We start from the raw sequence: 25,827 nt of genomic DNA, 5'->3' as shown, positions 1-25,827 counted from the left end.
GAAGCAGACTATTTTCCCCCCGAACCCCAAGGTAGAGCAGACAGCTGGATAACAGCACCACTGGGCTCCTCTTGCTCTCCAGCTGAGCTGCTCCTGCTGCTTTCCCCGCCCCCGCCCCAAATCCAGAGACAGAGAAGCAATAGGCCAGGATGCCCCAAAATCACAGAGGAACCTGGAAAAATGACCCACCTGCCCACACCACCGCACTGGATTAGGGACACATTCCCCTTGACAAATACATTTTTCTCAGCAAAAGGGGAAGATTTATTAAGTTAAAAGTTGAAGGGTGCAGCAGAGCAGCAGCAGCTGCCACCTCAGGGGAGTTGGCTCCAGTGGGTGCAGTAGCAGCCTCACAGCTCCTCTATCCCAGAAAGGAGAGGCCCCGTGGCTCTGGGCTCCTGCCAGCTTGGGTTCTCGAAGGAGCCAAAGGACAGTCACGGAAAGAGCTCGATCATGCGGACTCTTGCCAAGGTCTCCTCTTTCAAAAGTCCCAGGCAAGCATGTCCATGGCAGACTGCCCCAGCAGCTCCCTCCTATGCCTTGCATGTCTTCTCTGCAGGTCCCTGGGGGTGGCATGGAGCGTGGTCCCCGCCGTACATCCCAAGGGGGCCACAGAGACATTTGGAAGAGTGGGAATACGTGCAGAAGGTGGCTGTGTGGCTGCAAGCAATGGGGCTGGGGAGGGGGGGAAACCAGATTCTCTTTTTCAGGTTAGAAAATGCTGGTGATGTAGTAAAAGTTTTCCCCCTCCTCTTAGCCTTCTTCCCAGAGGGAAAAAATCATCTATAAAATATAATTTTCACATATAAAATCCTGAAGAAGGTGCATGTAAGGAGCCAGTCCAAACAATGTGCTCAGGTATGCAGCAAAGGGGTTCATCAAAAAAGCTTTGGGAGGTGAGTGAGGAGGCTGGGGGGGTGGGTGTGATTCCTCCCAAGGCGATAACGGATAGGATTCAACCTCCCCCTCCCTGCAAGTGAGGAATGGAGCAAATACATAACAAGAACAGATAAACGAACGAAGAGCAGACCTAGAGAAAGACAAAACCAGAAAAGGTTTAGGAAGACTCCACCCGGAGATGGCCCTCTGGTGCCCTGCTACAGACCCACTCATCTCAGCGCCCACCAGCAAGCGCTGTCGGAGCAAGGTGATCCCAATCCCAATGGCCACGGCATCCAAGCAAGAAGCAGAAGTGCTCCAGACAACAGGATGCCCCCGTTCCTGTCACCCTGCTTCCCTCCCCAGCTGTGGCAGGGATGCCTGCAGGCAAGCGTGGGAGGAGGGCTGGGTCTAGTCAGGGTTGCTTTGATGCAGACCTAAAATTTCCATGCTGCGATAGGGAAACCACTTCAAAGGCGAACACAGAAGCATCACCTACGTAGGTAGCGCATAACTGCCCCCATGCTGTCACCCAAGCCATGGGGTGAAGGCCAGCATGTGGCTGGCTCCCACCTCCAGCCTGGTTAAGCAGTGCTTGGTGCTGGCTGCAGGAGCATCAAAAGCAGCATGGCAAGAAGGGGGCTGGGGACCTCGGGAGAACGTCAGGGACAAGAGGAGGGCCAGGGGTGAAGGACGAGAGGATGCAGGAAGCAGAGAAGGAAGAGCTTAAGCCTAAAGTTTCAGCACTGACTGGAGCAGGAGGAACTGGCAGCTTCCATCCCCCTGTCAAAGCTGGGCAGCCAGTTTCAGCCACCTGCACCTGCAGGGGATGTCACATAATCCCTGGTGCTCACCGTTACTTGTCAACACTGTTGCACAGTGACTCCTTCTCCTGCAGAGCTGCCATGGCCAGGCGCAGGTGCTCCTTCAGCTGCTCAATCTCTCGCTCTGAGCGCACCTTAATGTGATTGAGCTCTGCATAGACATCTTGGTATTTCCCTGAGGCAAATCTCTTATCCTGCAAGGGAGGGAGAGGGGTCAGCAGGTTTTAGGGTTGATATTAGGGATTAGGAGCAGCAAGGAGAGCCCAGCAGAAGGGCCAGCAGGTGAGGAGGGGAGAACCAGCCCCAGATTTGAAGCCTGTCCCAATCCAGGCCACACAGAAACCATTCAGAAACAGAGCATGGAGATAGCGCTTCCCAAACCCCAGGCCAAGGAGGAAGGCAGAGTCGCTGGTCCTGCAGCAGTGGGGATCTGCAGTGTCAGAAAGAGGCAGTGATGTGGGCTTTACCATGCCCTGTGCATGTTTGGGCCAGCAATATGGAAAAAATAAACCCCACCACAGATGCAGGCTGCTGAAAGTCCAGTCCCATCCACTTACACAGCAAAAAGCTGCAGTGAGAAAGTTATAAACTCCTGGAGCATCACTGAATCTCAAAGCGTCCTTCAGGTTCCCCTTTGGCAAGGGTCTTTAAAAATCCCTCTGAAGGAGCTGCTGCCAGTGGAGGGAGCAGCACACCCAGAAACGTTGCCCAAGCAAACACATCCACCCAGTGAGGGGACAATAGAGGGAAGAAAAGGTGGCTGGGTAAGCAGGCTTCATTCAGGCTTCCCATCTGGGAAAGAAGGGCTCCTGGCTTGTCCACGTTTATATGCACACTCATCTGAGGAAACCAGCAGCAAAGTCTCCATGACATTTCCCTTGTACAAAATAAGTCTACACCAGCCCGTGCTGTTTGAAGCACGTGGCTCCTATGTGCTCAGAAGCGAGCACGAACGAGGAACACAGGTGCCAAGAGAGTTTGGCCTGACCATCCCATCAAACCCAGCCAAACTCTGCTGACATGCAGCCCTGGTGCTCCACTCCCTCCCCTCTCCTGCTGCTTTCCCAATGGCTCCCAGAAAACACTGACCTTTTGCATCATCTGCAGCTCCTCCCGGAGGCACTGCACCTCTTTTTTCAGGTATTGGAGCTCATTCTCCTTCACCCGCAGCAGCACCTGGGCCAGGGAGGGGGAAGAGGAACCAGAGGTGACTCAAGAGCCACCGCCTCGGAAAGGCCAGCGGGCCCAGCGCAAGCGCAGCGGTGGAAAAGGAAGGAAGGGCCAGGAGGGCCAAGGCAGGAAGCGGCGTGAGCGCCCCAGGAGAGCGGCGGAGGCGAAGCTTGCGTACCTCCTTCCTGCACCGGCCCTGCTGCTCCATCCGGCACCCCCCTCCCGCCTGCTCCAACCCAAAACTGCCATGAGGAAGAGACCCCTGGCACGAGGAGGGGAGGGAGGCAGCGGGGCAGCCTGGGGACACGACCCTACCTCTAGCTCATAGGAGCTCCGCTCATTGTTGTGCGGAGAGCGGTCCCCAGAGCCCCGTGACGAAATAAAGCTTCGCAGCTTCCCGATCTCATCCGAGAGGCGGGTTTGCAGCTCCTGCAGGAAAAAACTAAAGATGTCAGGGTAGCCAGACCACAAGCCTCTCTACTGTCCTGACCTCTCTATCTTCATGCAAGCCCTGCCCCAGCTTAGAGACCTCCTTGTAACCCCCTGCCCATACATGACGGTTGCACCTACAACCAGCAGCAAAGAATACACTCACTTGGTATGGTATTTAATGCCATAGTTAAGACAGGCCCATCTACAGCCTCTAACCCTTAATTTTTTTTTCTTTCTGATGATAAAATCTCAGAAGGGAAGAAATATGAATGACAGGGGAGTTTTAACAGAGGGCCTGTGCCATGCAAGGGAGGAACACAGTCCATGGTCTCTACTGGCAGGGAAAGCCCCTTTCTTGCCTGGTTTTTCCGGAGGAGCTCCTTTCCCTCCTGCTGACAGCGCAGCAGTGTCTGCTCCCGTTCCTCGGCCTTCTGGGTGAGCTCCCCAATTTCCAGGCACTTTTGGGAGTACTGTTCAGAAAGCACCTGCAGCTCTCGCTTCAGGGAATCCACATCCAACCTGTCAAAAAGGCACCAGCTCATTGCCGCCCCACAATCCTCGCCAGCCCCTGGCCGCTGGCATTGCCTTTCCCCCTGCCACAGGCAGCCTCTGCCCACATTGGCAGTCATTGGCATAAAGTAACATCCCCTGTGGATCAAGGCTTCAGTTCCCACCCTCCCACACATGAGCATGGTGCTTCTAGGAGCTTCAAGCCATGCAGGAGAAATGGAGGACCTTTCCGTAAAGAAAACAGATGGAATAAGCTAGAGGAAAATGAAGGTCCTATAGGGAAAATTAATGAAGCAGGAGATAAACCTCCCTGTCCTACAGCTCCAGCAGCCCTGGCAGTCACCGCTGGGCTCCCACCGTCCCTGGGGAGGGAGTTGGGGAGGTGGCAGGGTGGACAGCTGGGTGATACAACTACAGATGAGGTGTGGTGACACTAGCACAGGGCAGCAGCATCAGGCAAGAGGAGCGTGAGAGGTGGTTTCTTACTGGTGCTGCTTCTGGAGGGCATCCGAGACTGAGCCACACTGCTGGAAGCTTCGTGTCCTGCCCAGCTCCTTGTTCATCTCCTCCCGGTGGGCTTTCTTCAGTGCCTCGATGGCTGTGGAGGGGGACAATGGGAGATGGGGGATGAGGCTGTGCCAGCTCCGGCACATCTAGGGGAAACCAAGCCAGGGAACCAGCCAGGTTCTTGCTGGTGCAGGCCCTTAGACCTGTCTTTGCAGGTTCCCCCTCCATCCCTTCTGCCCTTGGGAAATCCCCCACCTTCTCTATGCCCCAGGATCATCCTGATGCACCAACTGCTGCCAAGCAGATGAGCACAGGGCAGCATGGGAGCTCCCTGCCACCTCTGCCAGTCCTGCCTGCCTAGAAGAAGGCACTGAGCATCAGCCTCACACCAGTAGGGTCAGCAGTGTGGCTCCAGATGACTGGGATGACTGGTTTCTTGCAAGAGATGTTTGGGAGAGGAAGGAGAGACCCACCCAAGTGAGGGCACAGCTTGATGTCTGCTCCTACCTGCTGCTGTCGCCGCAGCCTCCTCTGCCAGGAGCCGCTCCTTCTCCTGCCGCAGCCGCTCCAGCTCCCGCTGGTGGTGCCTCTGGAGCTCGTCCATCACTTGCTGGTGGGACGACTCCATCTCGGCCAGGCTGCGCTCGCAGGCCTCCTGCCGTGCCGGGGAAAGGAGGGATGAGGGACTCAAAGGTCCTAGGCATGCGGGGGCTCAGGCTACAGAAGGCACCTGGCCAGGCTGATGTTTGGCTTTGCAAACCTCACACAAGTTCAGGGCCATTTTGAGAGAAGCAAGACCACTTCAGAAGGAAAAGGCCATCCTGGGAAAGTGAGGTGGCACTTTTATCACAGAACACAACCATTTGACAGGGCCACACATCTTGCAAGCCCCACATGCTTTGTGGAGGAAGAAATGTTCCTCTTCCTCTTCTTAAACTGAAGCAGCAGCACAGGAATGTTTCTCTTGGGCCAAGAGCTAGGAATAATGTGCCGAGCACCCCAGCCCAGACCCCTCCACCAGGCTGCACTGCCTGGCTGGAGGAGATCAATAGCAGGAACCACATTTCAGTATCTGCCTTTTAAATGAAGCAGCATCTCCCGGAATCAATGAAAACTGAGCCTCTTCTCCTGCAAAGTGACACCTTGCACTGCCCTGAGGCCTGACAGAGCCTGCCAAAGAGCCCTCCTTAAAGCCTAATGGTTAGGGATCCTCCTCACAAAGCTTGCCCTCCTTTCTGACAGGTCTAAGACCAAGGGGACGGTTCTTTCAACACCAAGCACTGTGGTTAACTGGTGTCATAGCAAAGCAAGCACTTCCCACCTCAGATCTATGCCTCCACTCTCCCTGCAAACCCTGACAGCACCACCCCTAGCTCCTTGGAAAGGAACTGTTACCACCGAACATTGCCAGAGTACTATTTTAAAAAGCCAAGGCCTCTAAGATGTCAGCTAAGAGCCAAGAAGCCATTGTGTCCCTCGACAGGCCCTTGCCATCCTGTTCCTTCTCCTGGTACTAAGGCAAAGGCTGACATAAAGGGCACTGCAACACCCTGTGGGAAAGCAAGTCTTTGCTGGCTACTCCTCCCTACTGAGATGGGGAAGCTGCAAAGCTTCATAGATGGACCATTGATTGACCAAAGGAGAGGAAAAGGTGGGGGATCAATCTGGTGATCTGCCCATGGGCTAGCTGCAAACCTAAGCAGACTGAGAGAGAACAAGCCCTTTGGTGAACGGCCAAGTTTGGCCTCAAATGTGAAACGCTGGCCTTTTGAGCTAAGTTATCAGGAAGATAAGGTGCCATTCCTCCTCACTCCTTTGCTGTTTTTGACCATAAAGAGGCCTGTGAGCTGCAAATACTAAATGAAGATGACAGAGCAACTAATAACTGGCTGGGCTGGGCACCATGGGACTCGTCGGTTTCTTTCTCTGGGCTAGGTACAGCCAACCAGCTGCAATAGGCTTTGCTAGCCCCAATTTCCTTTCCTCCTCCCTCCCGCCGCCCCAGTATCTTTCAACACATATGGCACATGCTGAAATCCCCACAGTGTGGTGGAACAGCAGCCTCCCTCCAGGAAACCCCTGCGGGACGTGACTCTGCTTGCTTTGGATGAGTCCATGGGGGGGAAAATAAATAAATGAAGTGAGAGGCTGAAGCCTGAGCAAACTCTGCTTTGTGGGATTTCCCACGTGCCGTCCCAGCAAACGAATGGGCTACACTGTCAAAATTACCTTCAGGGCTTGGACGGCTCTGGCAGGGACAGGAGCTCCCCAGGGCCTGATGGACTGCTTTTAACAAGGGATTCAGGAGATCCTGTTTGCAAGAACTTTGGTTTGCAGCAACAGCTGCAAACCACCAGGGAATGCACAGGCAGCTCAGCAGAAAGCTGCTGACCCACTCCTGTTTTGGGGGACAACTCACTACTCCAGCCCAGACCAGGCCAGCATTGCACCCAGGCACAAAGCAGGGCACAGATCCTGCACCCCTCCCTTAATTCTCCTCCTCTCCTTTTATACTCTGGCCCCTTTAAGGCCAGGCAGCATGCACCAGCCTTTATGTAATTAACATTGATTACAAGTGGACCCAGTTAAGGTCACCATGGCAACCCAATGATTAGTGATACCAGCTCAGCAACGAGCTGAGTCCTGGCATTTCCCAGTTTGGGACTGGGAGTGGCCCCAGGGTCCTGTGTCTAGTGCCCTGCTCACCTGTGAGATGTACCCCCGGGGCACATGGCCATCTCCCTGGGATTTTGCTGCCTCCCGAAGGCTCTCGTTTCGGGCCCGGCAGGACTCCAGTTGTGCCCGCAGTGACTGGACCTGCACCCAGGAGGGGAGAGAGATGCTCAGCCAGGGGTGGAAAAGTGCCGCAACCCGACCAACGTGCCACATCTAAACCCTGGGCTTAGAGATGGGGTGAACCATGCAGGGCCAACCGATATGTCTGCTTCCCATGGGAACAGCAGCCTGCCAAGGGACGAAACCGCAAAGCCAGCCCCAGCCTGGTAAGCGCTAGCAAGGAAGGGAGGAGACATCCCAACTTCCAGAGGTGGATCTGTGCTGGAGGAAACCACCACTGCACACGTAGTTGGGATGGCAGGTAAAGTGCCTGCAGGCTGGAGAACAGCCAGAGAAGAGAGGCTGCGGATGTACTCCCAGGAAACACAGACTCCGCGCAAGCAGTGCTGCCAACTAACTTACCCTGGACCAAAACTTGGCCTGGTGAACCTCTCCAGCCATGCGAGAGCAGGTCTCCAGCCTTACATTATCTGGTTGCAAAAGCTCCCATGCACTCAAGGGGTGGCAAATGGAGCCAGAAAGAATGAACATCTCCCCACACCGCTGCCTTGCTCCTCTGCAGAGCCTCCTGCTGCCAGGGACCATGCTAAGGGGCCACCAGAATGCCAGTTTCAGAGAGTAGGGATGCTCTTACCTCCTTTTTCAGTGCCTCAGTGGTGTCTCCATGGCAAACCTTGCTCTGGTTCAGCAGTACTGTCAAGGGCACCCGCCGTGAGTCCTTCAAGGGCAGGCGTTCCAGCTCCAGCCACTTCTTCTCTATCTCCTCATTCAGCCGAATCTGCTGGTCCTCCGAAAGTGGGGGAGTGGGCAGGTCCTGCTCCCCTGCCTTGAGCAAAGACTCCCCCACCAGGCCATCACTATTTGGGACCCTTCCATCGGTGGTCTCAAACCATTTCCGCCTCTCCTCTGAACGGACGGCCAGATCCCGCTCCAGCTCCTCATGCTTGGGAGTTCGGTCAGAGATCCTCAAGCTCCCTCTTGTCCTCTGTGAGGACCCCTGATTCCCAGGGTCCTGTGGCAAGGGAGACAGCTCCACATAGTCAAAGGCATGGCGCTGCCCGTCCGCCTTCCAGTGACTGCCCTTCAAGTTCCCCTCGGAGCCTGAGCCCCGCTGCTGCTGCTCCTCTGTCCGGTGCGAGCCCTTTGGGGGAACGCAGTTATGAAAGGAGTTCTCCTTATCGCAGTCGGAGAGCCTGAAAGCAGAGCAGCGGCTGGTGAAGGAGAGGTGCTGTGCAGGAAAGGGTGCTGATGGAGACACAACCAACTGCCTAAGGCTCAGCTCTCGTTCAGCCCAGTCTTACAAAATCCCACCCTCAGCATGGAGCTGGGTCTGTAGCATCCCATCCCACAGGGAAATGGGTTCCTCCATGGGGCAGGGAGGATTTCCTCCCAGTTCCAGCCATGCTGGTGAAGAAGATGGGCTAAACTGATGTGGCAAGGCAAAAAGCGAGTGCAAGAGCAGAATCATCAGGTTCTCAACCCCTCCCACCAGTTGGTGCCTCCAGGCCATTTTCAGGAGGAGTGGAGGGAAGGGCTGGTCTGGGAGCAGCCAGATATCCAGAGAGGCCTTCCTGGTCCCTGCCTGCTAGGGTAGAAGGGCAACAAGAGGGGGAAGAGGAGAAGCAGCACAGGGCAGCTCTTACTTGGTGACATCCGGAGCACTGACCGGGCGCACGTTCTTTCTCAGGGCCTCAATCCAGTTGCGCCGGATGCCCGAGGTCATCGCCGACAAGGTGAAGACAGCATCCTTTGTCTGCAACAGGGAGGTGATGGAGGCTCTGTCAGCACCTGGCAGAGGTGCAGGCAGCTCCCACTTGCTCCCCGAGACCCCGGACACCTGCTCACATGAGTGGTGGACAGTGCTAGAAAGACCACGTGCTGTCTTGAAGACTCCCATGCTCCTGGGGTCAGGTGGGGAGGTGGGAGTGGAAACATGGTCTTTGCAGGAAAGTCTGCTGCACCATCTCCAAGGAAAGGCAACAGAATCTTTGCTGGCACATTTGGCCAAACTTGAGCTGATGCCACCCGGTCACTCAGGTGCTTGGAGCTGGGCACCAGTGCTGGGGTACAGCAGGGAAACCCAGACCATGAAGTGCCCAACCTGCACATGCACTGGCTTTCGTGCTGCCTTAGCAGCCATCTCCTGCTGCTACAGCAAGTAGCCAAGTACAGGATTATACTGGGGCCAGATCCAGGGTTCAGGTTGTTACTCAGAGCACAATCAGCCAGGCTACACTGAGATCTGCTGTGCTCACCACTCCCTCCCCATGGCTCTAGAAAAGCCGCCTTGGCCAACAGGTCAAGTAAACACTCCTGACGTTTAGCTTGGCTCCTCTGCTGCCTCCAGCACAGCCTTTGGCCAGCCCTGCAAAGCCTCCTCCTTCTTCCTTTGCAGGCAGGCAGCACTTGTGTCCCTGAGCGCTGCCACCCACGTGTCATCAACCAGCGCTGCCGGGCCACCACCCCAGCTCAAAGTATGCACGGCTTGCCTCTCAGCATCTCGGCATGGGGAGGGACCATGCATTCCCACCCCGTGTCCCTTCATGCTGTTGCTCTGTGTCCACGAGGTGCCGGACACTCACGTGTATCTGGAAGCCATAGTTGCGCTGCACTGCAAACTCTGTCACGTCCGTGCAGGAGCGGAGGTCGATTTCTCCATCGAGGTCATCAGCCTGCAAGCACAGCCACCCACTAGGACATCAGTGCAAACTCTGCTTTGAAAAAGTCCCCGTCACCTGCCAGCACCCTAACCGAAGTGCAGGCGGCCTCTGCCTTTACCCCACAGCTCTCTGGGAGCCAGTCTCAGCTCCCTGGCACAGCATGGCCTCTTTTAACCTGAGGGACAGCCAGCAGTGCGGATGGAGAGCGTCAGAGATGCCCAGCCGTAGGACCAGCCCTTCTCCTCACCTCCCACCACTGACAGCCCCCCCCATCCTTGTCACCCTTTGGCAGAGAGCAGCTCGCCACCCTTGGAGCCTTTCAGGAGAGGATGCTGCCACTTCTCCCAGGAGTGGGCTGGTCACACCAGTGCTGTGCTCCTCTCCCCCCTGGCTGGGAAGGAAGAGAGGGCTGGAGAAAGGCTGGCCATGCTTACCTCCTCTGCGTTTGAGTCCCGGTAATACCTCAGGCTCAAGTCCGTCAGCACAAACCAATGTTTCTTCCACTGCAGGCGGATCAGGCAGGGGGAGGGAAGGGAAAAGACAGGAGGGAAATGGATAGGCAGTTACCAGGGGAAGCGTAGGAACAGGGAGGGACGCTCTGTGCCACGACCTTGTGGCCTTCTCTTCCCCCTCCTCCATGTCCCTTCTGAATCCCCCTTGTGCCCCTCATCTGGGAGAGGGGCGCTGGATGAACCTCCATGCCTACACAGAGAACGAGGTACCTCCACCAAAGGCTTCCCACTGCCTTTCCCAGCGGGAGTGACTTCAGCAAGGGAGAGGGGAGGAAACTGGCTGCTCGCCGGGAGATCTCTAGCAGTGGCGGCTGGGGGAAGAGGTAGACCCCCGCCTCAGGCTTACCTCTCCCGGCTCATCCAGGATGGACATCCATCCCTTCTTGAAATTGAGGAGATCTGGCTGTAGAGGAAAGGACAAAACAGAGGATTACTGTCTGGGAGTGACCCACAAAAGGGCTTTTCATGCCAGGGGGTGGAAGGCAAATCTCCAACAGCAGAACAAGAAGTGGGCAGCAACAGCCAGGCATCGCTTTTAGGAAACTCATGGGAGTATAGGACCTGGTGGCAAAGGAGAACTGGATTTAGCCCTCAGCATCAGGCAGTCATTCCTGCAGAAGGAAGGAGGAGATAAGGAAAGAGGTTTAAAAAAAAATTAAAGGAAAATATGTAGCAGGGAGGTTTCCACAAGGTGCCTCAGAGGTATTTATTCAGAGAGGGGGAAGGCAAGGAGAGCAGGCAGAAAGGAGTGCTGCCCTGCTTGGCTCAGAGATGGAGGCAAAGTTGCAAAGAACCAGACACGCCTTGTCCAAACCCTGGCCATCTGTGCCTCAGAGCTACGTCCCTCCGGCAACTTCACCACTGATCATTTATTAAAGGCACAAGCAGCTCTCTACAAAACAGCCCTCACCGCAAATGAAACAGCCCTCACCACAAACATACAGGAGGCAATTTAACAGCTGTGAAAACACACTGCCTTTAAACGATGTGCCCCAGGGTAGAGATGAAATCAGAGTCACAACCAGCACTCCATCATCTCTGAGACTCGGGAGAGCTGGAGGCTCCTCTCTTACCGCCCAGCTTTTTCTGCTCCCTCCTGCTGCAGAGCCTGCCCTCTGCCCAGCCTCAGCCACAGCTACCAAATATGAGGATGAACAGAGTTTCACCCAGATCACCCCATGCTAGAAAGAAATTTCCCCCGCACTGCCCACCTCCTCCTAACCTCACGCCACTCGTGCAACATCCCAACCAGTTTATCTCCTTCCCAAGGTGGAGCACTGGAGAGCTGACTCAGGGGAACCGCTCTCCCTGGCTTTGCCCTCAGCCAAACAGGCTCGAGCGGGTCCTCCTCCCAACCCTGCTGGCTCTGGAGAAGTTGCACCACCAAATAATTCAGCCCAACGCCTCTTCTCCCTGGGAAGCCAGTTTGCTGATCTGCCCCTTCTTCTGCAGCCGACCTAGGTGGGGACAGTGCCGGAAGGGTGACAGTGCCAGAGCTGGACCTCCCAGCAGTCTGCACCAGACCTGCCCACCCTGGGGAAGCACCAGCAGTCCCCACATGCCACAAGCACCATCCGAGACCAAGCTGGTGAGAAGGGGTGGCTTGGCACATCGATGGTCACTCCACACCCCCCAAATGAGCCTGGTGGCCGGCTGTGGCTGTTCCACAAGCCCAGCTCCCTGGCCGTGCAGCTGGGCCAAGCCCTCCCCTGCTTTCATCTCCCCGAGCTGCCACCCTTGGGTTGCACCCAAGGTTATGGGGCAGTGAGAGCCCAGTACATGCCAGCCCACCCTGGCGCTCCAGCTATTGGTTCAAGCAGGCACAGGGAGGCCCGCCAAAGGGAGGGTCACCAGCTGCTGCAGCTTCAGGCCCAACCAGAAGGTCTAACGGCAGCCCTGAGCTGCCCAGGAAGGGAGGCAGACAGGGAAACAAGGGAAAGGGCACGGCGGGCTCCTACAGCTCACCTCCCGCAGAGGTGACAGGCGCTGCCAGTGGCTGGGAGACAAGGGGGACGTGCACATCCCCGTCCCTACAGACCCAGACATCTTGCCAGCCCCACTGCCACCCTGAAAAAGTTCCTTGCAAATTAATTCCTTCCCCGTGGCAGCAGCTCCACCCTTTTTCCCATTATCCCTTCCAATCCGGTGACTTCAGCTCCGGCTCTGAACTGGGAGCGGCGGGAGGGAAGGAAAGGAGATGAAACGTCAAAGCACAACCTTCCCCCCTCTCAGGACACACGTGCACTCAGCAGAAGAGAGCCAGACAGGCTCTGCAGAAGCAAAAAAACACTAGAGGGAGAGAGGGAGCGAAAGGATTCCTGGCTGGGGCTATTGTATGGATCAGCTGGGTCTTGTCTTATTCAGGATTTATGTTCCCAAAGCATTAGGTGCTGAAATAACGAACATTAAAGGGATGCATGATGCTGGGAAAACCAGCACAAACACCTGCCAGAACTGCTGCCACAGCATGCTGCCCTGTTACTGCCCCCAAGGCAATGCCAGGGCCAGAAAATCCCCCCAGAGGGCTTCTCCCAAGCAGGTGAGTTGCACAGGGCTCCTGTTTTCCCTGCTGGCCCTGTTTTCCCTGCCACCCCAGATGCAGAGTTGCAGCTCAGGAATTGGCGTTGAACTATTCTTGTCATAGCGGGGCCGGTACCTTAGGACAAGGCATCAGCTGATGCACACACAGTGCTTGAAGCCACTTTTCTCCCTCTCCCAACAACCAAATCCAGCTCCCTCATCTGGCATAAAGAGCTCAGAATACTGACAGAGAAGAGAGCAGGGTTCAAACCAATTCCACCACCCCACCCAGAGGAAAAGGCCTGGCAGTGGGAGGAGGAAACATCCAGGAAAGCTGAACCACTGGGAGAGATCCAGGTGCTGGAGACACAAGGATGCGGCAGGTTGCACCCCTGGCAAAATGCACAGCCCTGCAGCGCAGCTCAGGGCTGTGGATGGCGAGGCTTTGGCTCGGGAGGTGGCAGCAGCAATTTTGCCTGGTTGCATCCGTACCCACCAGAATTGTACGTTCAGCCCCACAGCTGGCCAGGTAGAGGCATCAGAGGGTGTCCTAAGCAGCCACGGACGTAGGTGATGTCTGGAAGGACTGGCTTACAACAGCAGGTTAAGGAGAGGCAGCTGCCTGCTCTGGCTGAAGAAGGGCTACAGGGGAGGTGATAACAGCCTGCAAGTATCTGAAGAATGTAAACACCAAAGAAGGAAAGGGGATGGGGTGGGAGCGAAGGAATGGCTCTTGGGTTGTACAGAGGCACCAGGATGAAGCAGTGGAGGAGGAGAAACTGCAACAGGCTGAGAAAGCTCAGTGTCCGAGGGGAGGGACGAGGTGGCCAGGTGTGCTCCTTCCATCGCCAGCCTTCCTGCTCCCAAAAGCTCCTCAGGGCCACAGGTCCTGGAGCACCACTTCCTCTCACCTCTGAGAGGTGGTGCAAGGGGCTCTCAGCTTCCCGGAAAGCACAATGTCTCCTCTCCTCTAAAAAGGGAACCTGCTCCGCAAGGCGCGGGCCCTAGGCCAAAACACAAAGCAAAACTGCTCCAGCTCAATTTGGTGGAAGCAAAACTGCTCCCAAGCTAGAGCACACATGTGGCTCCCAAATATATACGTGCTGCAAAAGCAAGTGGGCGACAGGTTCCCCCTTTCCCACCACCCCCGTGTGAAACGCCGGTGGGCACAGCCTGGCCTGTTACCTCCATTACCCAGCTCTGCTCAACAGCCTTCCTCTCGGGGCTGGCAGACATCCGTGCCCAGGAAGGCTGGCTCCAGGGGTGCGACGCTCCCTGCCCTGAAACTCCATCAGGTTCCCACAGGGAGCAGGAGCTCCCCATGCCCGGGGGGATGCGGATTTTGCATCCAACCGTGGTCACTGGTGCGGTGAGCTTGGCAGGCCTCAGCCTAGTCCACTCTTACAGGCAGCGTTACTGATGCCTAACTAGGTGGGGTGCGGCCCTCCGCTAACGAAAGGAATCTACCGAGCAGCCACGGAGAACCCTAGTGGGGACCCCGGCGGGATGGGCAAGGGAGGCCAGGAGGCACCGAGCTTCAGCCACAGCCGGAGGGGCCAGACACCCCCGGGGAGCTGCGATTTCCCGGGGCGGGCAGGGAGCGGAGGGACCGCGGGGAGGCGGCGGCTGACAGCTGGGGTCCCCGCCGGCCCCCCGCCCCTTCCCAGCCCCGCGGGGTCCCGCCGGGCGCCCCCAAGGCCCGGCCGAGGGGGAAGGAGAGCGGCCGGAGAGAGGACACCCCCACCCCCCTAAACCCAAACCCCGAGGGCCGGTCCTAACTCACCGTCATGGCGGGGGCGCTGCGGCCGGCGCCGGGGCCGGGGTCGCGGCGGGGCCGGGCGCTGGCAGCCAGGGCGGCGGGGCGGCTTCAGCGGCGGGGCGGCTTCCGCGGCCCCACCATGCCCGCTCCGCCGCCCGCCCCGCGCTCCCCGTTCGCCTTTTTCCTCTTTTTAAATTTTTTTTTTTAAATAAAAAAAAAGAAAAAAAAAAAGGAAAACCCACCCAAAAAACTTTTCTTTCCTCCCCCCGCAAACTTCCTGGGAGGGCGCGGGCAGGCCAATGGCAGCCAGCCGCCACCGCCCCGGCCGCCCGCAGCCAATGGAGCCGCCGGGGCGGGAGAGGCCGCCGGACCGCACAGAGCGGGGGGGGGGGCGGGGGCCGGCCCCGGGGCGACGGGCGGCGGTGGCCGGTGGGACCGGACCGGACGGGACGGGACGGGACGGGGGCGGTGCCGGAGCTGAGCTGCGTCCCGCTCCCTCCCCGCTGGCCCAGGCAAAGCTGAAGCCCGGGGAGGGACGGGCTGAGCCGCTCCTGCCCCAGGAAGGGGCCGTCGGGAGCCCAGCCCTTACCGAGGGAGGGTTTTCTTCCAGGCAGGGATTTTAAGCAGGCCTGATGCGTGTGTGCGCACAGCGGGGTCCTCACCTTTGCTACTGAAGCTGCTTGGTTTTATATCACACAACCCCCCACCCAAATGAACCCCTAAAGCAGATATCTGCAGTCTTGGCAGGGGGGGTAGCGGGTCCGGGGGGGGCCCTGGTGCCCCCAGAAAGCCAGCCCCGCATAGGTAAAGGGAGTTGCTAGAGAGGGTCCCCGTGGGGACAGGGGGCTGAGCATCATGCACACGCTGTACTGCACAATTATGTCGACGCAATGCTGCTCGCTGCAAGCCAAAGCCAACTCAGCATCAAAGAAACCTGGGATAGCTGGGGCGAACCAGCCCCATCTGCAAGGGGTAGCTCAGGGCTTGGGCTCCCATCTGCCTGGGGGCAGGGAGGCAAGGCAAGGGACGTCACCAGTTTCCAGTTTCAGAGGCTTTTTGGAGCCTCCTGCCCAGGTCAGTTTGTCCTTGTCTAAAGCACAAGGCCAGGCCCTAGCAGGGCACAACCTGGCCAAGACAACTGACGCACACGGAAGGGATGGAGGCAGGGACTCTGGCACAGCTGCCAGCTACACGAGCTCCCAGGACACTTTCTGCAGCCTTCCAAAGCTGCTCTCGTGCCATTTTTGGTATCCCAGGAACGCCAACACAATTTACCGTATCTTCTTTCATACTACTAAGCCCACTTCATCCCCATAAAACCCTTGGTGCCATGTTATCACTGGGCAATAATAAAGGGAAGGAAAGAAACTACACTGAGATTTTAGTCCCAGGTCTAGTACTCACCCCTCTCTGGCTTTTAAAAAAAAAGGCTCCATGCCTCAGTTTCCCCAACTGAGAAGTGGGCAAAGGATGAAGGGAAGGGGGGTATTAGTGAGTGTGGTGCTCAGGAGGTCATGGGAAGGCAGCACCATGCTGAGCCCACTCAGATCAAGTGCTGGAGATGCAGGTGCTGGCTGAGGTGACCTCCAGGGAAGGGCAGCTGCCCTTCCTCACCATTCCCAGGCCTGGCCCCTACCTTGTTGCACTTCTCACGGGCATTTGAGCGTGGCTGCAGACTTCCCGAGGAGCTGGCGCTGCTTTGCAGTGGGAAGGCACCTCCATCTAGCTGGGGCTGCAGGGACAAAAAGCAGGAGCTGAAGCCACAGGGGTTTAGTCCTCACCTCAGTTTCCCAGATTCGAGCATCCACCTTCTGGCACTGGCCAGAGGGAGGAGCATCCTCCCTCCTCCCAGCGCCAGGCAGGCAGTGTGGTTCCCGTGGAGAAGCAGAGGATCCAGGGGAGCTGGCATGTGCAGAATTGCAACCCAGGGGACCCACCCGCTCTATGCTTGCCAGTTTTACTGGGTAAGGTCCCCATCAGGTTTGGCTCCTGCCTTACTCACATGATAAATGAGAAGCCTCTTGTTCCCCCAGTTGCTTTCCAATGGCTTCTCTGGGTTGCTTGTGACTTGGGCGTGCTCGGGAGCCTTCCAGTCATCTTCCAGCCACTGTGCTGGACTCACAGGCCTTTTCCAGCTGTTGTCTGGCTGTAGTCCTACATCCAGACTTCTAGCAGTGCTTTTCCGGTCCCTTTCCGGCTGGCGCATCAAGTCCACATGGCACATGGGCTTCTCTTGGCGCTTGCAGTCCTTCTCCCACGCCTGTGCTTGGTGGGCACCTCCCCGGACCCTCCAGTCCTGCTCCAGTGGCTGTGGTGGGCTCACAGAGTGCAAGGGCTTGCCTTGGCCTTTCCAGTCACTGCCAGCACCCTTTCCAGGGTGGGAAGGTGGCAGTTTTTCCTGAAGGCTCTGCCAGCTGCATTCAGATGGCTTCCTGGGCCCACTGAGGTGCAGTGGCTCCCCCAACTTCACCCGCTGCCTCTCTGCCCCCCGCACTGGGCCAGGAGGGGAGATCTCCTTTTGGATTCTCCATGTACTCTCCGTATGTCTCCCAGGACTGAGGGACCGCGGCGGTGGCCCTCCCCGGCTCAGCCTGCTGTTATCTGAGGCCTTCCCGAGGCCTGCAGGGTGCAGGGTGTCCCCTCGGCTCTTCCTCTCTGGGGCTTGCCCTCGGCCCCTCTCCGAGTTTGGGGGGTGGCTGGGCTCCCCTCGGCCCCTCCAGCTTTTCTCCAAGTGCCAGGGAGGGCTCACGGGCTCCCCTGCCCTCCTCTCTGACCGGTGGGCTGGGCTTGTGGAGCGTGGGCTCCGGCTGCCTCTCTCCAGCAGCCAGCTGGGGCTGGTGGGATGCAGGAGATCCCCTTGGTTCCTGCTGGCTCTCTGTGGGTGCTGAGCTGGGCTAGGGGAGCACAGGGGCTCCTTGGGGTCTCTGCTGCGCTGCTCGAGGTGCCAGGAGAGTCGCTGGCCCTAGGGACATGGGGGAGAGAAAGCAGAGTTCTCTTAAAAAAAAAATGCCAATGAGCAGGAGCAAAATGGGATTAGGGTTGGGAGATTGTTTGGTTAAATATTCCCCGGACAGCAATTGCATCCTCGTGCATGGAGCCAGCCTGTACTGAAGAGAAGCCTCTTGCGCCCCAGGGTTGAAGGGGCTGCTACCATTTAAGAACAGAGAGCCCTGGTCTGTGATAGGGGGAGGGCTGGGAATACAGGGAAGGGGGAGCAGGGGAATGGAAGAGAGAAGCATGTGGCAGAAATAGAGGAAAACGTGGCAGGAAAGAGGAACAGAGCTCAGGGATTTGGGATGGGGTCCTGCCATGCAGGCAAACCTCACCTCCCTGGGCCGGCTGGGGCTGAACTGCCTCTGAACTAGGCGGCCTTTGCTGGGTGGCACTGGGGTCTTGCCATCAAGCCGGTCCACACGGCCTTCCTCCAGGGCCTGAAAGGCCTCCAAGGTCTCTGATTTCCTGTGGGCATGCACAATCTGTCTGGCTGCCACCAGGCTCAGCTCAGAGGCAGAGCCCCCACAGACCCTGCTCCCACTGAGCCTGACCCCCTAGACCTCTACCAGCCCCAGATACTGTGTGCACCATAGCATCTCCCTTGCCCTGTCCCCATCGCTTCAACCACCCTAGCTTCCAAGTTCTGCCGCCTCACTCATACATCTTCTTCACTCTATTCCTTAATCTTCCCTCCATCTGTTCCTTCACATCTCCCCCACCTGCCCCAAGATACTTCTCTCATCACCATTTGTGTCCCCTCCTGCCTTGTGCCACCAACACTGGAGCCACTCATGCTTCTCCAGTCAAGACCCAAGCAGAACTGGGGACTTTTCGGCATCCTTGATCCTTTCCTGAGCGGCTCCTACAGCAGACCCTGGATCCCTGAGGAGCCCCTGACTCTGGGAGCAGGGAACACTGCTCTCCTTCCCCCTTTCTGTGGCTTCCCCCACTCCAAAGCACATCCTGTGGCTTCCAGGAGGCAGCTGGGAGGATGAGGAGGGTAGACTACTCTCTCCACTTCCAGTGGCACAGTTTTGCTCCCTTTCCAATGGTGTCTGCTGCCTGCATGCTGTGGTGGTGGAGCTCCCCAGGCCAGGAGGTGCTGAGCCTAAACCCAGCCCTTGCTCTAAGGGAAATTTAAGCACAGCTGAAGGCTGAGTTTTGCCATCTAGCCCTGCTCTCTCCATGAGACACAGCATTTCAGAGGTGGGGGCCCCCCAACAGCATGGGGGGAAATCCCCCACCTCTGACCATTGCATAGACCCATTGCTTCTCACCTGCGCTCGCAGCCAAATATCTTCTCCACCTCCACCCGGCCAGGACTGAGAGTGCGGGAGCTGCAGCGGTCAACAGCATCTCGCTGGCCAAGGCGCTTGGGCTTGGGCAGGTCTGCCAGCACTGTGTACTCCTGCCTCTCCAGCCCGTGCCGCCCCTCCACGCCCCCGCTGCTGGGGTGCTTGCGGGGCTCCTGAACCTGGGAGCTGGTGAGACGCCTGCCACTGCCCACTGGGTTGCTGCGGGCCAGCGAGGAGCCGGTGGGGGCACGTGGCACGGCAGATGCCCAGGGAGGGTCGGTTTTCCGGCGCTCCAGGGAGAAATAGCCGCTCTCTATGCGGTGCTTCGGCCAGCTTTCCTCAGGCTTCTGGCTGGCAGGACAGCGCTCTGGGACGGGGAGAAGGCCATTACTGGGGGAGGCACGAGCGACGTGGGATGCCACCACATCCACTGCAAAGCAGGTCTTCGGAGGAGAGCTAGAAACGGTCCAGGAGGGCAGAGATAAAACCCAGACTCCCTCCAGGCAGGGTGGGAGTGCTGGGACACAGTGCTACAAGCTGAGGGCAACCAAACCATGCAGACAGAGAACACCCGCGAGACCCACAGTTCATGGTCAGTGCACACAGAGATGCCATCTCATGGATTCTGGGCCTCATCCCTTCACATGGTGCCCACAGAGGTGTCACACACCTCCTGGGACCAGAACTGGGTAAAGAGATGCTAAATCTAAAGAGGGATCTGCCATGAACTTCAGAGACCTCTGGGTGGAAAGCAAACCAGAATGAGGATCTCACACAGGAGCAAACCAAGTGTACCTGCTTTCAGTGGGCAGATTTCCTTCCTAAAGCCCTGGGCCTCGGTTCTCACCCAGGATCCAGAAGGAATGGGCTGAGCCCACCTGGGTCTGTCTGCCTGCAGGGCTTGTGACCGCACTTCTTCCTTGTAGCCCGTGTAGATCATCAAGTCCCGTTTGCCCGACCCCAAAGTATTGTCCCACAACCGGGTCATTTCCCCATCCTGGGAGACAAGATAGGACAGATCTCTGCAATGGGGACTGGTAGCTTTTGTGGGCTGGGAGGAGGTAAAAGCATATATGAGAAGTTACAGCTCATTCAGCCCAAATGGTCTGATAAAAAGGAACCAGGAGAGGAGCTGGGTGAGCATAAGATGACCCCAGTGCAACATAAATGGGCATGGCAAGAAACAACATAGTGAAGTCCACATAGGGAAATCCAGGAGTGAATCTCGTGCTCTTTAGCAGGAGAGCCTCCCTTGTGGGGACTAAGGTTCTCAGCTCATCCCCTCTTGCATCCCAGGACCTTCTGAATGTGCCCAGCAGAAGTGGTATTGAAAGGCTAAGGGGACTGGGGAGACTGAAATAACCCAAATCATGAGATCCCCATCTCACCCTGGCGAGTGCGGAGTTGGCTTCAGCACAGGTGCTGGGGTCGGTGCCGGTTTCTCTGTGCTCACCCTCAGCTCCGGGGCTGAGCGGGGGATATCCCTTGCTCTCGTGCCAGCTGTGGGGCAGGGAGAGAGGACAGCTGGTGGTCAGCACAGCCCACAGAGGTCAGGGGCAGGTGGCAGTGCCGGCAGCCCAGTCCAAGCCAGCTCCCTCTCCACTGGGCGGACACAGGCTGGTAGAGCCCATTCTGGGGTCGCCAGCTTTGCTCTAGAGGCAGTGAGGAGGAAGGAGACCTTTTTGGTGGCCCCTGACCTCTCCTGGGACAGCCAAGAGGAACGGGTTAGAGGGCATGGTGTGGGGGTAGCTCAGACCTTTTTCCCAGGCACCAGTGTGCAGAGCATCAGGGAGAAGGCATCTGATTTCCCTCTGCTTGGTTTCCTGCTTCCCCCTCCTCCGTTTTTCACACCGAGGGGGCTCGTTGGAGCAGCGTGGCTCCCGGCTGGTACTCACCGCTCTGTCCCCTCCGCTGGGCCCACGCACACGTATACCTCACACTGAGGGGCTAAAATGCGGAGGGCTTCCCAGGGCCTGCCTGGGTCTGTGTCACTGCCAACATCGCACCCTGCGACCTCCGCGACATGCTCCTGTGAGGAAGAAGGGGATGCAAGGATGTCATCAGCTTGTTAAGAATGAGGAGGAAAGCTGCCCTTCGGAAATGCCTGCTTCTTCTCCCTCATCCAAGAGCAGCCTGGCCTCTGGGGCTCTTGATGCCTCACCCAGCCCAGTGCTGAGATTTTTCTCCTACTTCAGGAGGCCAGAGAGAACAAGCACGTTCCTATTTGATGCTGAATGCTGCAGGCATCCCAGAGACAGCACGTGTTGATGAAGGCTCAGGGAAACCTCCCTCCCCCAGCATCAACATTGATGCTGCTGGTGGCTGCTCTCCCTTGCCACCCGGATAGCCTGGGGAGAGGCAACTGAGCCAAGAGGCAATTTTTGCAGGGAAGGCTGCAGCTCCAGCCTCTCTCTGTCGGGGCTTGCAGGCATTTCAGCATCCTCCCCAGCCCCATTACCTGCAGGGCTTATAAGCAGCAAGGGGGGAGGCTCCAGGGAGTCGGCTGTCCATGTTGCCTTCCCTCCAGCATCTCCCCCGCACCAGGATTCGCTCAGAGTTGACAGCTCTGAGCAGATCATGGGTGAAGGGTTGAGGTAACCTTAGAGGGCCCAGGGCCAGGGGGAGAGAGGGAGAGGGTGAGAAAGAGAGAGAGAAGCTCATTACTATTTCATCATTTCAGGCCAGTTGCTTCTGGAGGACAGTGAACAACATGAAACCCTCCGTGAACATGAAACCGGCTGTCACCCGGTCGGAGGCAGCCAAGCAGCTTGTGCATTTGGCCCTGTGCTGAAGAACCATGTTGGATCAAGGTATCTGGAGCCCAAAGTCCTGTGAGATTCATCCCCCTCCTGTCTTCCCCTCCAGGAACAGCTCGCTGCAGATGCCTCAGGGACAGGACACAGGACATCCACTAGGACCACATTTTAAGTGAGGCAGGATGTAAATGCCAGCAGGCATCAAGCAGAGATTAAGCCAGGGTGGGTCTCTGCTCTGCCAGTCCCCCTTCCCTCCTTGTAGCTTTGCATCCGCTTTCCCTTCCAGGATCTATCGAGCCCCTTGTACCCAGTGTTCAGCCCCCAGCTCTGGCCTCTGCATGGTTAAACGGTGGATTCTCATGCCTGGGAAAACTCTCCAAAGGCAGCCTTCCCCCAGAGACATCTAGAAAGCCCAGCTGAGCCATTGTGTTAGGGATTTCCATCTCTACAGAGGCACAGGGAGTCCCAACATGGAACAAAGAGGCCCTTAATGAAGCATTCATAGCCTCCAGGTGAGATGGAGGAGCTCACCTGGACAGTGTGCTGGTGAGCCCCTGCTGCTCGGAAGCAGTGCTGGCACAGGCTCTTTGCAAATATGTTGGCTTCAAAGTTCATGCAGGGCACGTCGTCTACCGAACCAGACATCGTCCATAGCAGGGACAAAGATCTTTGGCTGATGGGCTGCTGGCAGGGGGCAGCCAGGAGGAAAAGGAGGAAGGAACAGCAGCAGAAGACCAGAGCTTAGGGTCCCACAGCCTCAGGCTCCTGTGGAAGCAGGAATGTTATTCCCAGATGGATGTTTGCTGCTCTCAGCTGGCAATACTGGAATCAAAGGGCATCCAGGTGCAAGGTGATCAGTGTGATCCATATAATTATAGATAATAAATGGCTATGCTCCAGCAGGGACCTCTGTTAGAAGGGTGCACTGCACCCTCAAATGACTGCTGACACCCCCAAATTTGGGAGTCCTTGTGAACAGAGGGAATGATGCTCATGTCTTGATATTTTGTTTGATGGAAGTTTTCTTCCTTCAAGCTCTTTTAAAAGGTAAAAAAGGAAACCTTTCTTCTTGACTATGTTACTCATAAAGGGATAGCTATAAGCAACTTAGGAAATTTGGAAGCCTACTGAGACTCTTCCTAAACTTGTTGATCCCACTGAAATTCTGAGACCTGTAGGAGAGTCAGCTGCAAATCTGAAGGGCAACAAGCATTGCTAGCACAACAGCTGGGCTCCACACTTCTGTCCTGACTTTTTGCAAGCATCCTGCCCACCGTCACCTTCTCTGTCCCACAGGGTTTGAGAGCAAGTCCTTGGATTTGAGGATGTGATCTGTGCTGGGAGGGCTCCACTTAATTTGCCCGGAGGAGGCACCAACAGATGGACAGGAAATCAGTGTGGGGTGAGTCCAGCATACCCAATGTAAACATGCCACTGCTCCCCTAAACATGGACACTTGAGCCAGAGCAGCTGATCAAGGTTATGGCTGCTCCCCAGAACACCCAGGGTGAACTGTCAAGGCCAAAATCAAGCCATAATTTTTGTCTGTCAATGCACTCACTTGCAATACAGCAAATTGCACTAGTGCCAACCTTGCAGCCTCCCTCCTTGCACTGGGGCACGTTTTCTTGACTCATTCACACCAAATACCAGGCAGGAACCTAAGCACTCACCTGCCAAGGATGCAGCACAAAACACCAGAACATCGCTGCCTGCCCACCCCCACCCACGGAGTGCCACCCATGGCCAGAGCCCACAGCATTCCACTGCCTGATGGGCAAATCCTTGCTCCCCACATCCCATGGGGTGCTTGGGGCCTACTGCCACGATAATGTTGCCCTCCCCAGGGCCTCTAACATGCATGCATGCATGCATGCAGCCAACCATGCCCAATGCTCCCAGTACCCCCAGTACCTCAGCTTCCCTATGGCTCCCAGCACCTCGCCGCCCGCCGAGCTCCCCCCTCAATGAAGCTCGCCGTGGGAACCGCGGGGAGCGAGGCCCCGCCCCTCCCCTTCTCATTGGCTGCCACCGATCAGTGATTTGAATATCGCCCTCTGAGTGGCTGGCGGAGGCGCGGGGCCATGGCGCCCACGGGCGCGGGCACGCACGTGTCGGTGTCAGCGGGCGGGCGATCGACCCGACCCGGCTTGGCTGGGCCGGGGGGAGGATAGGCCGGGGCCTGGGCCAGGGCCAGGGCCAGGGGGTAGCGGCTCATCCCCCTGCCCTGCCCCCTCATACCTCATCCGTGCCATGCCTCCCCAGGACCACCTCACTGCCGTCCTGCTGAGGGGTCTGCCCCAGCGCTCCCCCACAGGCATCACCCCAAGAATTAGTTAACTTGAACCCTAAACACAGGCCAAAGCAGCAGACTCATCTGCCAGCACTGAGACAGCCCAACGTCACCATGTCCCCAGCACAGCTCCAATGGGAGGTCATCCCTACCCACAGCGCTCCTCAGAGAGGTTTGTTTTACCTGCTAAACTCAAGCCCTGCCTAAGCCTCCTAGTGAAACGTGCCTAACATCTGTCCTCCATTGCCCCTGCTACAACTCAATTTCCTTCTCTTTCCGGTCCTGGTGAGCATTAAAAAAAAGGCGTAATTTCACTTTTTGTTTACCAATTGAAGGCAGTCTGCAATTCCGTCTCCAACCTTGCTTTTCCCAAACAACTCTGGTTATTCAGCTCCATTAATCTTCAAAAGCTCTTGTCACTCTCCCAGTAACTTTTTTCCCCAGCTCCTTTCTAAGCAGCAGCGGGACTCTGCTGGGTACAGCCTTGAGCTCGATATGCTACTGAAGGGTGACAGATACAGTGCACCGATTATCACACAGTGCAGGCACATGCTGCGGCCATGCCTCCTTTGCGCTGCGCTCCTATTTTTCCCCAACAGTCTGACCTTTTTGGCTCCCAGACTGGTTTTGATCCTCTGTAATCCTGATTATATTTTTGTGCGTGCATGTATGCGGAATTGCAGTCTAGCCAGTGAAAGCCATCATGCATGGAAACCCCAGCGTGGCAGGCCACATCAAAGCCTTGCACCTCTCCGTGCGAGCCCTCCGGCACGAGCATGAGTAATGCGCATGTGCCCGAGGTGGCCGAGCTGCAGAGGCAGGCGTGAAAAGCGTGTGCACAGGCTGTGGAAGGGGGAGCACACAGGGAACCGCTGCTCTCTGCTTTTCCTTTTCAGAGCAGTGGCTGCACTGGCACGTTGATTTTTGCAGGTATCGTATATTCAGAACCAGCTTTCTCCTGAACAGCTGGAACTTGTTGGTGAGCAGCTGGGGAGGGAAAACAACAAAAAATGCTCAAATCCATCATGAAAACCAGGGGAAACAGCAAAAAAAAAATTTTAAGCCACAGCCTGGTATGAACTGTGATGTGTCCAGCAAACACTTAATGCACTAACTTGTGTGTAGGAGCTCATATCCTCGATCCAATATATCCTGGGGTAGCCTGACTGCACACCCTGTGCATAACAAAGACAGCAGGCTAGGGCTGAGTCAGTGATTTACATTACAAAATAAAGCTTTAATCGATCGAACTAAGAAATCAATAGTGCAGCAAACAATCCTGATGGTTAGCTCCCTATAGGATCTAACAGTTCTGTTCTCAGTTTTTCCATGTGTTGTTTTTTTTTTAAATGTGAAAAACACAACTTCCAGCAGGAACTGGAAGTCTTCAGAGCATGGCAGAGGCTGTTGGAGGCTGACACTTGAGAAAGAATCAAGAGTTATTAGGGCTGGGGAAACAAACTAAAAGAGAGTTTCTTCTAAATCACCTAGCAGCAAAATAACAAACACTGAAGTGCTATTGAGGTCACTCTTACCATCTCAGCAGGATTATAAAGAGGTAATCCAGCGCTGTCCCAGCCAGCACGCCAGGCCATCTACAGGCTGTGTAAGGCAACCCAACCTACAGTTCACACTCCACACTTCAGCAGATTTCACAAACACATGAACTGTACATTTCCTTAACAGCATCCATTCCAGCTCCAGGGAGAACTCTGGGGTGGGGGCAAGTGCAAGGCACCTTCTGCCCACGGTCATTCCACAAGGCACTGGGTCCCAGAGAGGAGAAAGCTGCTGTACGACCAAGGGTGTCAGACGGCCCTCCAGCTTTGAGCTGCAGTCCCCTTGGTGTGGCACACTGCTCCAAACAGAACTTCCTTCTTCCCTCCTACATCCCTCTCAAAGCCAACCACCACGGAATGG

At 56.6% G+C, this 25,827-nt stretch overlaps 1 protein-coding gene across 5 annotated transcripts; it reads right to left on the bottom strand.

Annotated features, from left to right (window-relative positions):
* Positions 1-240: 240 nt before the first annotated feature.
* TRIOBP (TRIO and F-actin binding protein) lies at positions 241-22,379 on the bottom strand. 5 transcript variants are annotated; one of them, XM_075076805.1, is made up of 19 exons: positions 22,146-22,379; positions 20,754-20,887; positions 18,841-19,314; positions 17,896-18,028; positions 16,572-17,531; positions 16,206-16,301; positions 10,637-10,693; positions 10,213-10,281; positions 9,701-9,790; positions 8,762-8,871; positions 7,753-8,311; positions 7,029-7,139; positions 4,830-4,977; positions 4,302-4,413; positions 3,665-3,824; positions 3,189-3,302; positions 2,793-2,879; positions 1,734-1,897; positions 241-1,030 (listed from the first exon to the last, which is right to left on the bottom strand). In XM_075076805.1, the coding sequence occupies exons 1-18, from the start codon at positions 22,257-22,259 to the stop codon at positions 1,736-1,738; spliced, it is 3,690 nt and encodes a 1,229-aa protein (XP_074932906.1). In that variant the 5' UTR covers positions 22,260-22,379; the 3' UTR covers positions 241-1,030; positions 1,734-1,735. The 5 variants fall into 5 exon arrangements, with proteins under 5 accessions (XP_074932906.1, XP_074932924.1, XP_074932915.1 ...); XM_075076823.1 differs by lacking the exons at positions 20,754-20,887; positions 22,146-22,379 and adding an exon at positions 20,247-20,386; XM_075076814.1 differs by lacking the exons at positions 20,754-20,887; positions 22,146-22,379 and having other exon boundaries at positions 17,896-18,020; positions 18,841-19,029.
* Positions 22,380-25,827: the final 3,448 nt, after the last annotated feature.

The sequence above is a fragment of the Phalacrocorax aristotelis genome, chromosome 1, assembly GCF_949628215.1.
Source record: "Phalacrocorax aristotelis chromosome 1, bGulAri2.1, whole genome shotgun sequence".
Classification (NCBI taxonomy): domain Eukaryota; kingdom Metazoa; phylum Chordata; class Aves; order Suliformes; family Phalacrocoracidae; genus Phalacrocorax; species Phalacrocorax aristotelis.
The sequence above is the reverse complement of the archived record's forward strand: the minus strand, read 5'-3'. Positions and strand labels throughout refer to the sequence as shown.